The 14,432-nt window shown below is 45.8% G+C and overlaps 1 protein-coding gene across 23 annotated transcripts in view; it reads left to right on the top strand.

The window, feature by feature from the left end:
* The window catches only part of NRXN1 (neurexin 1), a 637,736-nt gene that overhangs the window by 344,777 nt on the left and 278,527 nt on the right, over window positions 1-14,432 (top strand). For all 23 annotated transcript variants that reach the window (XM_039913064.1, XM_039913065.1, XM_039913071.1 and 20 more), the window contains one exon: window positions 11,791-11,913. In XM_039913064.1, the coding sequence (XP_039768998.1) occupies window positions 11,791-11,913 (123 nt within the window). The remainder of the gene's footprint in view (window positions 1-11,790; window positions 11,914-14,432) is intronic.

Consider the following 14,432-nt stretch of genomic DNA (forward strand, 5'->3'; position numbering starts at 1 on the left):
CTATACTTCCCCACTCCCCATACACAGGCAGATTTTCAAATGGGCTATCCTTGGGCCAGGGAAAACCCATCATTCATTCAATCGTATCCCAGTAGCCACAGCATTGTGTATTCCCACCCTTACCCATTTGTGTGAGAGGAAAGGCGAGGACCATGAAGAAGGGTTAGAGAGAAGAATTTTAGATGGCGGGTTGTCCCTGAACACCAGAGTTTAGGGGTGTCAGTACAGACAGGTGGGCCAGGGATGGGGGGCAGCCTGCACAAAATATGTCATCCTAGGCAGTGACTGTGTGGGTCTGTGGGTCAGTGTGTCATTGCATGCGTACGCACACACACATACACACACACACCAAGCTCTTGCCCTCCTGCAGTGTGAGGAAGAAGAGGGCATCTACCTGCCGATTGGCTCCCTTAGCTCTGCCTCGGGAAAATCAATTCCGACAGTGAACTGAAGCCAACGAACAAACAGCAAAGAAGCAGATGAATGGGGTGGATCAAGTTCAAGACGCATTTGATTGTTAAAGAAGAGGCCCAGGGAGCATTCTGAGAGAGAACCCTTCAAGTCACCATGGAGGAACAGAAATCGTAAGGTCACCGGAGAGCCGTCTTCAATTCCATCCTGACTTGGGTTACGGCCATTCACAGAGGTTGGTGATGATGACGACAGGGATGGTGTCCGTTAAATGCTTGCTAAATGCCAACTAAGCACTAGAGTAGATACAAGATAATCTGGTTGGACACAGTCCATGTGCCTCATGGGATAGTCTAAAACAGCATCCTGTACCCATCACCTCAGTCTTCAAAATCTTCCAATGGTTGGCCTTTCCCCCAACCACCAAGCCAGAACTTCTGTCGAGTGGGGCTCCTCATCTAAGCAGGAGGGAGAACAGATATTAAATCCCCATACTGTGGATGAAAAAACTGAGGCTCAGAGAAGTGAAGTGACTTCCCCAAGGTCACGGAGCAGGCAGGTGGAAGAGCCAGAATTAGAACCCAGGCCCTCTGACTTCCAGGCCGGGGCTCTTTCCACTAAGACTTGCTGCTCTTCCTAACAGTTTACTGAGACTTTGGCTCTGAGGAAATCTATTAATAGATTATATTTTGGTAGCATTTTAGGAACCACAAAATTCAGCTCAACCAGTTCTGGGCATAGAGACCGTTTGGAAATCAAAATAAAATCCCTCTATAAATCTAAATTGCTTAGTCACCTTTTCTCTGTGCTTGGGGATTCAGGGCAGAGCCAAGGTGAGCATAGGAAAAACATGAGTGTAATAGGAAATCTTGAGAGATTCCAACCCCTGAACCTATGGCAGCTGACCGAAATCCATTTAAAAGCTATCGAGACACTCTGGGCCTAGAGGTGATGTCAGTATGGAAGTAAGAATCAATCAAACTGATCACTGAGGGTAACATCTTCGATGAAAGCACTTCAAACAAAACCTTACGTTTGGGGTGGTTCCTCCAGGGGTACAAAAATCCATAGTTTCCATTTCTGAAACCGTAATCAGTCAAAGAGTTGTATTTAGTGTACGCTTACTGGGCCCAGAGGATTGCATTAAGCATTTGGGAGAATACAACAGAGTTGGTAGACATGATCCTTGTTCGAATATGCCTAAAATCTAGGGGTGGAGACAAACAATAAAATAAATTACAGAGAAAGGAATATGTTCCATTGGCATTTATAAAGCACCTTTTTGATGCTGGGCATTATTCTGAACCCTTGGGAATGTGCAACAGAGGGGCAACACATACTTCTCTCCCTCGAGGAGCTTGCACTTTACCGGGACAGTGTATTTCAAAGTGGCCGCGATTTATCCATCCCAGAATTTTCTACCATTAGAAATGTTTCTCTTTCAGTATTTTATTCATTTAGATTCCATCTGCCTGTCTCCCCCTTTAGAATATAAACTCCTGAATAAATGTGGTTTTTGTTAAGCACTTACTATGTGACAGGCACCGTACTAAACACTGTGGTAAATACAAGCAGCTGGAGTTGAGCACAATCCCTGTCCCACATGGGACTCAAAGTTTTAATCCCCCTTTTACAGATGAGGTAACTGAGGGGCAGAGAAGTGAAGTGACTTTCCCAAGGTCACAAAGCAGACAAGTGGTAGAGCAGGGATTAGAACCCAGGTCTTTCTGACTCCCAAACCCGTGCCCTATCCACTAGACCATGCTGCTTCTCAAAGGCCATGCTGCTTCTTACTCCTTGTGGGCAGGGAATCTGTCTACCAACTCCGTAATATTATATTCTCCCAAACGCTTAGTACTGCACAGAGAAAGTGCTCAATAAATATGACTGATTGATTATTTGCGGCATCCAGCGACACCATAGAGCTGCTACCTTCTCCGTATTAAGAAACCCACCCACAGTTCCAGTGCATGTATTAAACTGGATCCCACCTTTCCAAAATGCATTTTTCTATATTCATACCGAGGGCATTTACTAAGCATATAGTCTGCACCAAGCGCTCAGCTAAAAGCTGCAGTAGATATAAGATGATCAGATTTTAGACACAGTCCTGTCCCCGAAAAAGCCCATGGTCTAAAAGGCAAGGAGGGCTACGGTCTTGTCTCCATTTTGCAGAAGTAACTGAAGCACAGAGACTTTAAGCGTCTTAGCTGGCGTCACACAGCAGGCAGTTGGCAGAGCCAAGATTCGACACCTAGGTGCCTTGACTCCCCCAGCCACGTTGCTTCCGTCCTTTGAAAAGTGAACTTGCCCACCATTCTGAATCGTTCACAGGCTTCAAATAAGAGAGGCTTTCCCAGACGACAAGAAGTCCGCAACACGGGAGCCCAGATCTGAGCATGGTTTAAATCGCACCTTTGTGGGGAGAGCTGAACAGTGTGGCTGGAATTTCAAACTTCGCCCGCTACCGTTTCTAAGCGTTGGACACAAAGGACGTCCGCGTGAAGGTGGGGCTGTGCGGTACCCACCGTCTTGTGATGCAGACTTGGGAATCGTTTTGAGCAAAGACCCAAGCTCTCTGTGGGACTTTGATGCCTGAAAATACTGGCTCCAACATTATGCTTTCCTGTCACAGTCTTCCATTAAGAAGCACTTCAGCTCCTATCTAGACTGTAAGTTTCTTGTGGGCAGGGATCACATCAAACAATTATATTGTATTACACTCTCCCAAGGACTTAGTTGAGTCCCAAGAGCTTAGTACAGTGCTCTGCCCACGGTAAGTGCTCAATAAATTCCACTGACTGATTGATTAGTGGCTTAGAGGCACAAATGGGTCCTACTGTCAATCCACAAAACCCCGAACCTTCAAGAAGTCAGATCAATCAAGTTCTCAAAGGAAAATTCAGAAGAACCATCATGATCCTTCAAGAGAAGAGTGTGAAGAAATTTGGTCTGCAGCTCTCATCTTGCAGTCGCCAGAACCAAGCCAGTAAGCGAAAGTACGCTTAACTCTGGAGAATCCAGAGGAAGGGAGCTAGTTATGACCTCCCCACCATCTTAAATCCTGTTTCTCTGGCACTGGGATACAGGGCGAAGCGACGGTAAAAGAGGGATGAAGAAGCTTGCCAAGTAAATTAATAAAATGAAGGCAGGAAGACCATCCAAGAGATGTGAAAGATTGTTGACAGTCAACAGTGATGGATTTGAATTTTTCAGTGATTTATAAAGTTTAGCTCTACAACATAGATGGACCAGCACCTGGGCAAGGCAAAGAGATAAAATAATAATTGAAGCATTTGTTAAGTGCTTACTGTGTGCCAAGCATCACGCAAAGCATTGGTAGATACACGATCATCAATATGGACACAGTCCCTGTCCCACAAGGAGCGCACAGTCAAAGGGAGATTTAAAAAACAGGCCGCTTCACAACATCTTTTCGATCATTTCAACCCCTCAACGGTTTAAATGATAAATAATTTAAGCAATATAAAGCTCTGATCTTTCAGTGATGTAATTCTGAATCATACGTTTAAATTGTCTTCTTCCCCTAGAAGTGGAGAGAGAATTAAGAATAAATTAAAAGCACTTGAAAAGATTTAACATTTGATTCCACTGCTCAGAGCAGTAATATTAGATGATGAATGAGCTCTCAAAGATTTTCTTCTCAAAATAATGTCACAGTCCAAATTTCCCTTTCTGGGTTAATACCTATCTTTTCCATCAGATAATTAAATTTATCAATCAGGGTAGTTCAAAGAGGGGGTATTGCAAAATCTTTTAGCAATGTATTGCCTTTATGTTCATTTTAACTCTGAAGTCAGAATATGATGTTTTTAAAAATGGTAAAAGGTGTGCAGCTTTCTTTTTGAGATGAATTTTCCACCACCTAGGGAACTGTCGTGTACCCGGTTTGGCTTAAATGGGCACAAGCAATGGTGAACCCCTCAATGCGCAGAACTGCTTCAGAATAATATTTAATGTATTGATTTCTTTCCCCGTTCAGAGAAGCGTCTTCACACCTATTTGATCCCAAGGGACCTACACCTTCCTATGTTCTAGGAGAGCTCAACCGAACGTACAAGACACCGCGACTTTATTTCCGCCCTGAGGTTGGTCCAGTGGGGAGAGCACTGATCTGGCAAGCGTGGGCAGAGGCCTCCAATGCCCTTTGCAATGTGCTATCCCCCTGCCCACATAATTGCTCACTGCCCTGCCCTCTCCAGTACCAGCCACTAACACTAGAATCAATTCCTCTGCTTGCGTTTTCAATCCCGATGTCTCAGGTCCAAGGCCATCGGTCCTTCCTGTCAGGAGACGATCAGGTTTTTTGTTTGTTTTTCTGGTATTGGTTAAGCACTTATGATATGCCAGACACTGTGCTAAACACTGGGGTAGATACAAGCCAATCAGGTTGGATGCCCCCCATGGGGCTCACAGTCTTCATCCTCATTTTACAGATGAGGTAATTGAGGGACAGAGAAGTGGAGTGACTAGCCCAAGGTCACAAAGCAGACAAGGGGAGGAACAAGAGTTAGAACCCTGGTCCTCTGACTCCCGGGTCTAGACCCTTTCCACTAGCCCGCGCTGCTTCTCATCCTTTGAAGAAACATTGATATATTTAGGATTTCTTTCCCCTCCAGTTTTTAATTTTATGAGATTTAGAGCAGAGAAGAAAAAATAAGCTGAGGGAAATAATAGCCACATCATTGTTAACCTTCCCAAAGGGTTGAAGAAGTAGCAAAGGGCAGAATTTTCTTTTCTCATAAATAAAGACTAATCCAGCTTTGGTCGGCCCTTAATTTCTGAGTCACTCACACATCAGGCTTGTTTTTTAAAAAAAATCACTGCTACCTGGAATTGTTTGCTTGCTGGCTTTTTCTCACTGGGCATTCAGACCTTAACACCTCCCTGCCTATTGTCTAATCAAGAACTCACATGCACTCACCCACAATCACACACAGACAACATAAACCCTTGAAATTTTTGAAAGGCAAATTCTAATTCTGATAATGCCCCAGAGCTTATTAACCAGGAATGAAGCCATTCTAAAGTCGTAGCTGGGGTTCCTGTTCCCTCCTCTCACATTCAACTCTCTTTCTTTCTTTCTTTCTTTCTTTCTTTCTTTCTTTCTTTCTTTCTTTCTTTCTTTCTTTCTTTATTTCTTTCTTTTCTTTCCTTTCTTTCCTTTCTTTCCTTTCTTTCCTTTCTTTCTTGCTCTCTTTCTTTCTTTCTTTCTTTCTTTCTTTCTTTCTTTCTTTCTTTCCTTCCTTCCTTCCTTCCTTCTTTCCTTCTTTTTCTTTCTTTCTTTCTTTTTCTTTTCTTTTCTTTCTCTCTTTCTCTCTTTCTTTCTCTTTCATTTCTATTCTTTCTCTCTTTCTTTCTTTTCTTTCTTTTCTTTCTTTTCTCTCTTTTTCTCTCTCTTACTCCCTCTCCCTCCCTGGACTATATTCACTACAGGCAGTAGTAGCTGCAGAGAGGCTTCCAGCCACTTGCTAGAATTTTTTCCCAAATCCCATACATGGAATAATGATTTTTTTATACTCAAAAAGCTCCTCTGATTCCACTGGCAACCCTCCCTTCCCCACTCTCCACCTTCCTCAGTTGTTACATTAAGATAAAATCTAGGTTTCCTCTCAATGTGAACTTTGCCTTTCTTGATGGTATTTGTTAACGACGTTCTATGGGACAGGCACTGTTCCAAGAACTAGGGTAGATATACGGGTTTTAGGATGGACATAGCCTCTATCCCACATGGGGCTCACAGTTTAGATAGGAGGGATAGGATTTAATCCCCATTTAACAAATGAGGAAACTGAGGCACAGAGAAGTGAAAAAGGTTTCACAGCAGACGTGACAAAGCTAGGTTTAGAGAACAGATCCTCTGACTTCCCGGCCTGTGTTTTGTTTTGTTTTTAATGGTATTTGTTAAGCACTTACTATGTGCCAGACACTGTTCTAAGCGCTGGGGTAGACACAAGCTAATCAGGTTGGACATAGTCCCTGTCCCACATGGGGATCACAGTCTTAATCTCCATTTTATAGCTGAGGCAACTAAGACTCAGAGAATGAAGTGACTTGCCTAAGGTCACACATCAGAGCGGGATTAGATCCCAGGTCCTTCTCACTCCCAGACCCACGCTCTATCCACTAGGCCACGCTGTCCTGTTCCAGAAATCTTACATCTAGGCAGAACCAACACCCAGGCCATAGCTGACCTCCAGAAGCAGTAGGTCAAGGGCTGTTTGGTTCCTGGAGACATTTGATTTGAGGCCTGGCCCTTTAAGGGCAAACAAACCCATAAGTGTCCCGATTCCTTGCAGCTGGCTTGCTCCACCACGGCTGGGAAGAATGTGCTTGTTATCTGCTCCCTTCCTGCACTCTTTCCCAACCGTTCTACTGCCTGAGAATGCCAGGGAAGGTGCAGGAAGGACATCCAAGCCTTTGGCTCCAATGGTTCTCCCCCACCCCAGGTATCTCCCAACTGGCAAATCTTTGCCTGTGAAGTTGGCAGCAGGTAGTTCACACACTGACTCTTTTCTGGCTATGGTTGTTGGGTGGGTCGAGGAGCTGAGTTCCTGGGCAGGCTCGGCCCAGTTAGGGAAGAGAGAGAGGGGGAAGGAGGGAAAGGAAATGGGAGACAGGGCCTTCTATGTCACCGGAAGGAGGCCTATGGGGTGAGCAGGCAGATGTGATTCTGGGGAGTGGGGATGGTCACCCCCAGGGGGAGGACAAGATATATCTGGAGGGCAAGGACATTCCAGGAAATAAATGGCAGACCGCTTATACGTAAGCCAATTTTTTTGAATTTGAGTTGCCTACCTCCCCTCCTCTCAGGGGCTCTGATAGGATCCTTGGAAAGATGAGGAGTATGTTAGTCGTATTTATTAAGTGATTACTAGGTGCAGAGTACTGTGCAAAGCGCTTGGAGAGTACAATAGACTGTCAGCTCATTGTGGAGAGGGAATGTGCCTGGTTATTGTATCGTGCTCTCTCTAGTGCTCAGTCTAGAGGATTTTAGGCGGCCGTTGGGGCTGGAGCTAAAGATGGAGGGCAGTCCAATCAGCAGAGCCCTTTCTCTTGCTGACCACACTCCCGGCCGCAAACTTATAGTAGTAATGGCCCCTACTGGCAGAGGTCCTCTCCAAATGGAATCTTTGGTACTTGCTTCCGAAGAAGACCCTTGACCCAGTGCTTAGTACATTGGCACAGAGTAAGTGCTTAACAAATATCATAAAAAGTAGAACAAGGAGTTGTTATCTCTAATCTCCCAGGCTTTTTGCAGGTGAGAGATAGCTTAACCTCCACAAGCAAAGGGGGGACCTGGGATTTAGAAGCCAAAGAAGAAGCGTGACCTAGTGGAAAGAGCATAATAATAATAATAATAACGGTATTTAAGTGCTTACTATGTGCCAAGCACTGTTCTAAGCACTGGAGTAGATACCAGGTAGGCAGGTTGTCCCACGTAGGGCTCACAGTCTTAATCGCCATTTTACAGAGGTAACTGAGACACAGAGAAGTGAATTTACTTGCCCAAGGCCACACAGCAAATGGCAGAGTCAAGATTAGAACCCAGGTCCTTCTGACCCCCAGGCCTGTGCTCTGTCCATTAGGCCACGCTGCTGCTCTGGTGCAGCCTTTTATTTTTATTTCCTTGATGAAAAGAGTTGAAAATGAGGACACGGGAGTGGATCCGGATTAAAATTGGGCTGATCTCAAAGCCTTTCCACCATTAAAAATGGTCTAACAATGCTTCTTAAAAAAAAGAAAGCTGAAAATCCAGACTAGAAAACAGCCACTTGGTGGCTAAGAAGCTACTTGATGCTTCCTCTCCCCTTTTACACTGTCATAATTACAAGCAGCTCTTTCTCTCAAAGAAAGATTCAACCCCTAAACATTAGTACACTGCTGGCTAAAGTGACTCCCTGGTGGGTTTTTTTGCTGGGTTGGGGGAGATGGGGAGCTGATTATGGTATTTGTTAGGTGCTTGCTATATGCCAAACACTATACTAAACTCTAGGGTGGTTACAAGTTAATCAGACTGGGTACAGCTATGTCCCACATGGAGCTCATATTCCAATCTTAATCCCCATTCTACAAGGGAGGAATCTGAGGCCCAGAAAAATGAAGTAACTTGTCCAAGGTCAAACAGCGGACAAGTAACGGAGTGGGAATTAGAACCCAGGTCCTTCTGAATTCCAGGCCCCGGCTCTATCCGTGAAGGAACACTGGTTCTCGGGCCCAGGCTTCCCTAACCTAGTTTCGAAGCCCATTTTGCCTCTTCTCTGACCAATTCCGTTAGCCCTGCTGTTTTATCCAAGTGCCAGAAATAGGCCTTGACCATCTTCTCTGAAGTGTCAGGACGTGGGATGGGATGGTTCTTTGCCAACCAGCCTGGCTGCCAAGACAGAAAATGTCACGTTTGTGATTAAAAGCTCCTCGCGTCCCTCTCCAGGGTTTAGGAAATATTTCCTTGGCTTCAGCTGACAGAAACCCTCTAACTATCCCCCTTGTTAATCTTCAAGGGGCGTTGTCACGTATAAAGCTTCTCTGTTTAATGTCTTTGTTGAAAAGATCCAGAACACATTTTTTTCATGGAGTAAAGGGGAAGAGGTGTTAGGCTCTCTATGTCTTCTAATCTCTCTGCTTCCCCAACTTTTTGCTCAGAGACTGTCTTTCTGTCATTTGGCCTGCATTGATGACAGATTGTTATGGATGAAGGTGGAAATAGTTTCTGCTATCACTATTACTGCTGGGAAAGTTAGGGAAGAAGAGGTGGAAAGTTTGTAATATCGGTTAATCCATTTCTGAACTTGAGAATAAATCAATTATATTTATTGAGCATTTACTGTGTTCAGAGCACTATATTAAGAGCTTGGAAGAGTACATTATAGCAGAGTTGACAGACACATTCCCTGTCCACAGGAGCTTACAGTCTAATGGGGGACACAGACAATATAAGTGAATATTAGATGCCCAGAAAGGCCCATATCGCCCGATTCTTCCAGTCAGTGGCATTTATTGAGCACTTACTTTCTGCAGAGCATTATATTAAATGCTAGGGAGAATACAATATAGTAGATTTGGTAGACACATTCCCTGCCCACAATGAGCTCACAATCTGGGGGAATGGAGACAGATGTGAATATGAATAATTTCTAGATATCTGTGTAAATGGCCATAGCATGTTGGAGACTGATATAGCAGGGCCTGACACTGTTTTCACTTAACCTCTATTCATATGATCGTATTTATTGAGTGCTTAAGTGTGCAAAGGACTGTATTAGGCTCTTGGGAAAGTACAGTACAGCAATAAACAGTCACATTCCCTGCCCACAGCGTTTCATGGAGAGATCAAGGGCTAGTTTAGAGAACAAGATTGGCTTAGGCCTTGGCTCCCTTCCTCCCTTTCCTGCAGTTTGACTTTCACAACTGCACCCATACCCACTATGGGTGCTGTCTTTCTTGAGTACATAGGAGATGCCTACATGCATCCATGCATACGTGCAGAAATACACATTACATGTTAAAAATGGAAGCCAGCCTTTGTCTGGGAAGAGTAGGATATCTGTTGCATCCATGTTTCCAAATAGCAGTCATTTTTGTAGAACAATAAGAATATTGGCAATTAAGTGTTTCCTATGTACTAAGTGCTGGGGTAGATGCAAGAATATTGTACTGGACACAATCTCTGGCCCGCGTGGGTTCGTAACCTATCTTCTCTCAGTTGTTCAGTTGAGGGACATGAGGACCAGAGAACTTGGGTGACTTTTCCAGCGTTACACAACAGGCCAGTGGCATAACTAGAACCCAGGTCTCCAGACTCACAGCTCCGTGCTCTTTCCATTAGACAACACTGCCTACCTAGTCATTTCTAGATAAACCATGATTTGACTGTCAAGATATGGTTTTTTTATTTTTTTTGCTGGAAAAAGACTAGAATTATTTTAATGGTATTTGTTAAGCACTTACTAAGAGCCCGGCAATATACTAAGCACTGGGTTAGCTACAGACTAATTAGGTTGGACACAGTTCATGTCCCACCTGTGGCTCACAGTCTTAATCCCCATTTTACAGATGAAGTAACTGAGGCACAGAGAAGTGAAGTGACTTTAAAGAAATCACACAGGAGACAAGTGGCAGCGTGGGGATTAGAATCCAGAACCTCTGACTCCCAGGGCCCATGCTCTTTCCACTAGACTACACTGCTTCCCTAGTTTTCTAGTTTTGTAGCAACATCTCTCAGCCTTTCCACCTCTCTTCTCCAATAGCCCCTTTCTGCCCACCCAACATCCCACAGAATGTCATTTTCAAAGAGATTTTTCATTCAAGAAAACCCAAGGTTTTTCTTTCCCTTCAGTTTACGTTATCTGATGCAGTAACAACCTAAGCTGCGTTCCCCAGCTTTAGCCCCTACTTTGAAGGTGCATTTATCATAGTAGTTGTGATATTTGTTAAATCCTTACTTGGACCAAGAACTGTACCAATTTCTGCAAAGTAAATCGGGTCAGATACAGTCTGTTTTCCACATGGGGTTCACCATCTAAGAAAGAGGAAGAACAGGTATTGGATCCACATCATCACCATCAATGGTGTTTATTGAGTGCTTACTATGTGCAGAGCACTGTACTAAGTGCTTGGGAGAGTACAATTCAACAGAGTTGGCAGGGCAGCTCCCCGCCCACAGCAAGCTTACAGGTGAGGAAACTGAGGTACAATGAAGTGACTTGCCCACGGTCACACAGCAGACAGGTGGCAGAGCGGAGATTAGAACTCGGGACTTCTGATGCCTGGGACCGAGTTCTTTCCACTAGGCCACACAGCTTCCGGGACTAACTGCTCTCCAGAGCAATACCAAGTAAGAGTTGAGAATGCAGTTAAGGCTTCTCAGGTTCAGTCAAGTGACTGATGATTATTGTACAGGTATCGCTCAAGTCTTAGTTTTTTGTTTCGCAAGTTGAAGTCAGGGCCAGAGAGCAAAAGGACGAATACCATGAAGCCGTCTGATAGCAAAACAATTGTCAGAAGACACCCTTCTTTCCCACATCCTTCACATTGACTGTGCCCACTTAAGACAACCCAGGTCTAAGAACTTGACTTAGATAAGCATTAATTACTTAAAGTGCTTCACAAAACAGCACACCCGTATATGAGATGTATGTATTCTTGTCATTTTCCTCACTTGTGGCACCTCTAAGTGGGTTTCACATTGTTCCAGCGCATATCTCTCTCTTTTTCTCTCTTTCTCTCTCTCCCTTTCCCTCCCCACCTCCTCACCCCCTTCTCTTCCTCTCTCTCCCTCCCCCTCTCTCTATTTCTCTGTGAGGTTCATTGGTTGACTGATTCAGAGTTTCCATAATGACTGTTTGGCATATTCTACAGGCAAAGGTCCCGAAACGCTTTTTGCTGGCTATAACCTCAATGATAATGAGTGGCACACAGTGCGCGTGGTGAGACGGGGAAAGAGCTTAAAGCTAATGGTGGACGACCAGCAAGCCATGACAGGTAATGTAACGTTCATCTCTACAGGTACAAACACCCCCTTCCCCTCCCCGCCATTCCCTCTACACGGGTGTCATGATATTGAGCTTAGCAGCTGGAAGTGGAGTTGGGGGGCAATGGAAAAAATACGGTCGGGTGCCCGAGAGGATTGCAGCAATCTTGTGCATGATACGTCCATGATGGGTTATAAGAGGAAAAGGATTTGAGTGTCCGGAGGAACCTCTCTAACGTGAAGTTAGCGGTCTGTGACCACTGTCATCATCACCAAAATTCGTGCAGGTTTCCTGCTGACCCTGTTGGAAAACGATCATTAGGCCGGACGGTCCGGTGGTCTGACCCAGGATGGCATTGCTTCCGGCCTTGGGAAGCCGTCGGAATGGCACCGCGGTTTGGTTCTGGCCCATTTGATAGACAAATGCATTTTCCCCTCTGGAGGTCTCAAGCTTCCTCCCTAAATGATTGTAGCATTGTGTTAGGATGCTGTTGTGTGTACTGTTGTAACCCTTTAAGAACCTGGACACTCACCCGACCCCCAGCACTTACCTTCATACCAATCAATGGCGGTGGCCAAAGTAACTGTGGTATTTGTTAAGCACTTACTACATGCCAGGCTCTGTACCAGGCGTAGATACAAAGCAAATCGGGTTGGACGCAGTCCCCGTCCCACATGAGGCTCGCAGTCCTAATCCCCATTTTACAGATGGGGTAACTGAGGCCCAGAGAAGTGACTTGCCCGAGGTCATGCAACAGACAAGTGGCAGAGCCAGGATTTGAACCCAGGGAGTGAGAAGGACCTGGGTTCAGGCCTGTGGTTTATCCACTAACCACGCTGCCTCTCCAGTGGTATTTGAGCACTTATTGTGTGAACAGCACTGTACTAAGCATTTGGGGGGCAGTGGAACAGAGTTGGGAGACACATTCCCTGCTGACAACGAGCTTGTATTCTGCCTCTCTCCCTATCTGTAATTGATTTTGAAGTTTTTTCTCCCACACCAGACTGTAAGCTCCTTGAGAGCAACCGTTACCCCACCTCAAGCCCGGCTCCCCTTTCCCCTCCCTCCTCCTCCTCTTCCACCTCCTCCAGGATGCTTCCACAGGGAAGCATTCGAAATCACTTGGGTCATCCCTCTGCCCTTCCTTGACAACCTCTGGCCTCTTGCTTGCCCCAGTCAACCGGATCTCCCACCTGAGCAGGAAGCCCCCACCTTGTGGTCTGTCTGTCAGGTAGTCAGTCAGCAGGGGTGACTGTGAGGAGCCCCCTGCTCTCCCTCTGGCCGGCCCACCTCACACTGCTGGTGGGAGCAGAAGCCCCTCAGGAGACCCCACACGCATACACTCTTCCTTTGGTACCCGGAAACCTTCAGTATGCCAGGAATCGGATCCAAACTTCCTGTCTGAACAGGTGAGCCCTGTCAGGCAGTGAGGAAAAGGAACAGGATCTGAAGCAGAGATAGCCACACACGCTACAGCTGGTGAGGATTCAAGCTGCAAAAAATAGTAGTGGTCATCCTGGTATCTCAAATTGGGATGGTTGACATCTTTTCCTGCCAGCCTGAGCTTTGAGGCTTTGATGCCTCTTCTTCCTTCTCTCCCTCTCTTTCCCTCCCTCTCTCCCTCCTTCCTTTCCTGTCTCCCTCCTTCCTTTCCTTTCTCCCTCCTTTCTTTCCTTTCTTGCTCCCTCCCTCACTTTATCCCTCCCTCACTTTATCCCTCCCTCCTTGCTTCTTTCCCTCCTTCCTTTCCTCTCTTCCTTCTTCCCTTCCTTCCTCCCCCCCCCTTATCCCTCCTTTCCTCCCTCTTGCCGTCCCTCCTTCTTTGCCTCCCTCCTTCCCTCTCTGTGTGCTTCAGAGAATAGAAAAGAGGCAGAAGAAACAGCTCCTCCCCTCAGGAGTTTACAGTCTAAAGGAGCTCTAACATTAAGTCAAATATACAACCCAGTGGGGAAAGATGACTGGGAAATGAAGCAGGGAATCAATCAGTAGCGGTCAGTACTTGGGGCGGTGACGTTCAGTTGGAGAAGACACCGTGGAGGAAGAGAGAGGTTGAAGAGGGCTCTGATTCAGCACTCAGCTTCACATGATCACCTCTGCCCTCAGCCTTCCAGAGGGCATAGAGAACAGCCCGGCCTGGCAGTGTCGATAAAAAGCCACATATTCATCCAGTCAGGGACGTGACAGACTCCCTCCACCATCAGCAGTGGTTATCGGACACCTACCTCGGGCAAGGCACTGAACTAGACGTCCGAGTACACAGTAACAGGAAACAGAGCAGGAGATGCCAATCTAATGGTCTCGTGTGGAAAGAAGCAGATCCAGCTTTTCAGAGAGATTAAAGTTGACTGGGGACGAAACTAATAATAGCTGTGTTCAAGTGGTTACTTGGGTGCCAAGCACTGTTCCAAGCACTGAGTAGACACAGGATAATCCAATCAGACACAGTCCCTGCCCCACCTGGGGCTCACAATCTGTATTGAATCCCCATTTTGAAGATGAGGAGACTGAAGCTCAGAGAAGCGACTTGCC

The sequence above is a fragment of the Ornithorhynchus anatinus genome, chromosome 9, assembly GCF_004115215.2.
Source record: "Ornithorhynchus anatinus isolate Pmale09 chromosome 9, mOrnAna1.pri.v4, whole genome shotgun sequence".
Classification (NCBI taxonomy): Eukaryota; Metazoa; Chordata; class Mammalia; order Monotremata; family Ornithorhynchidae; genus Ornithorhynchus; species Ornithorhynchus anatinus.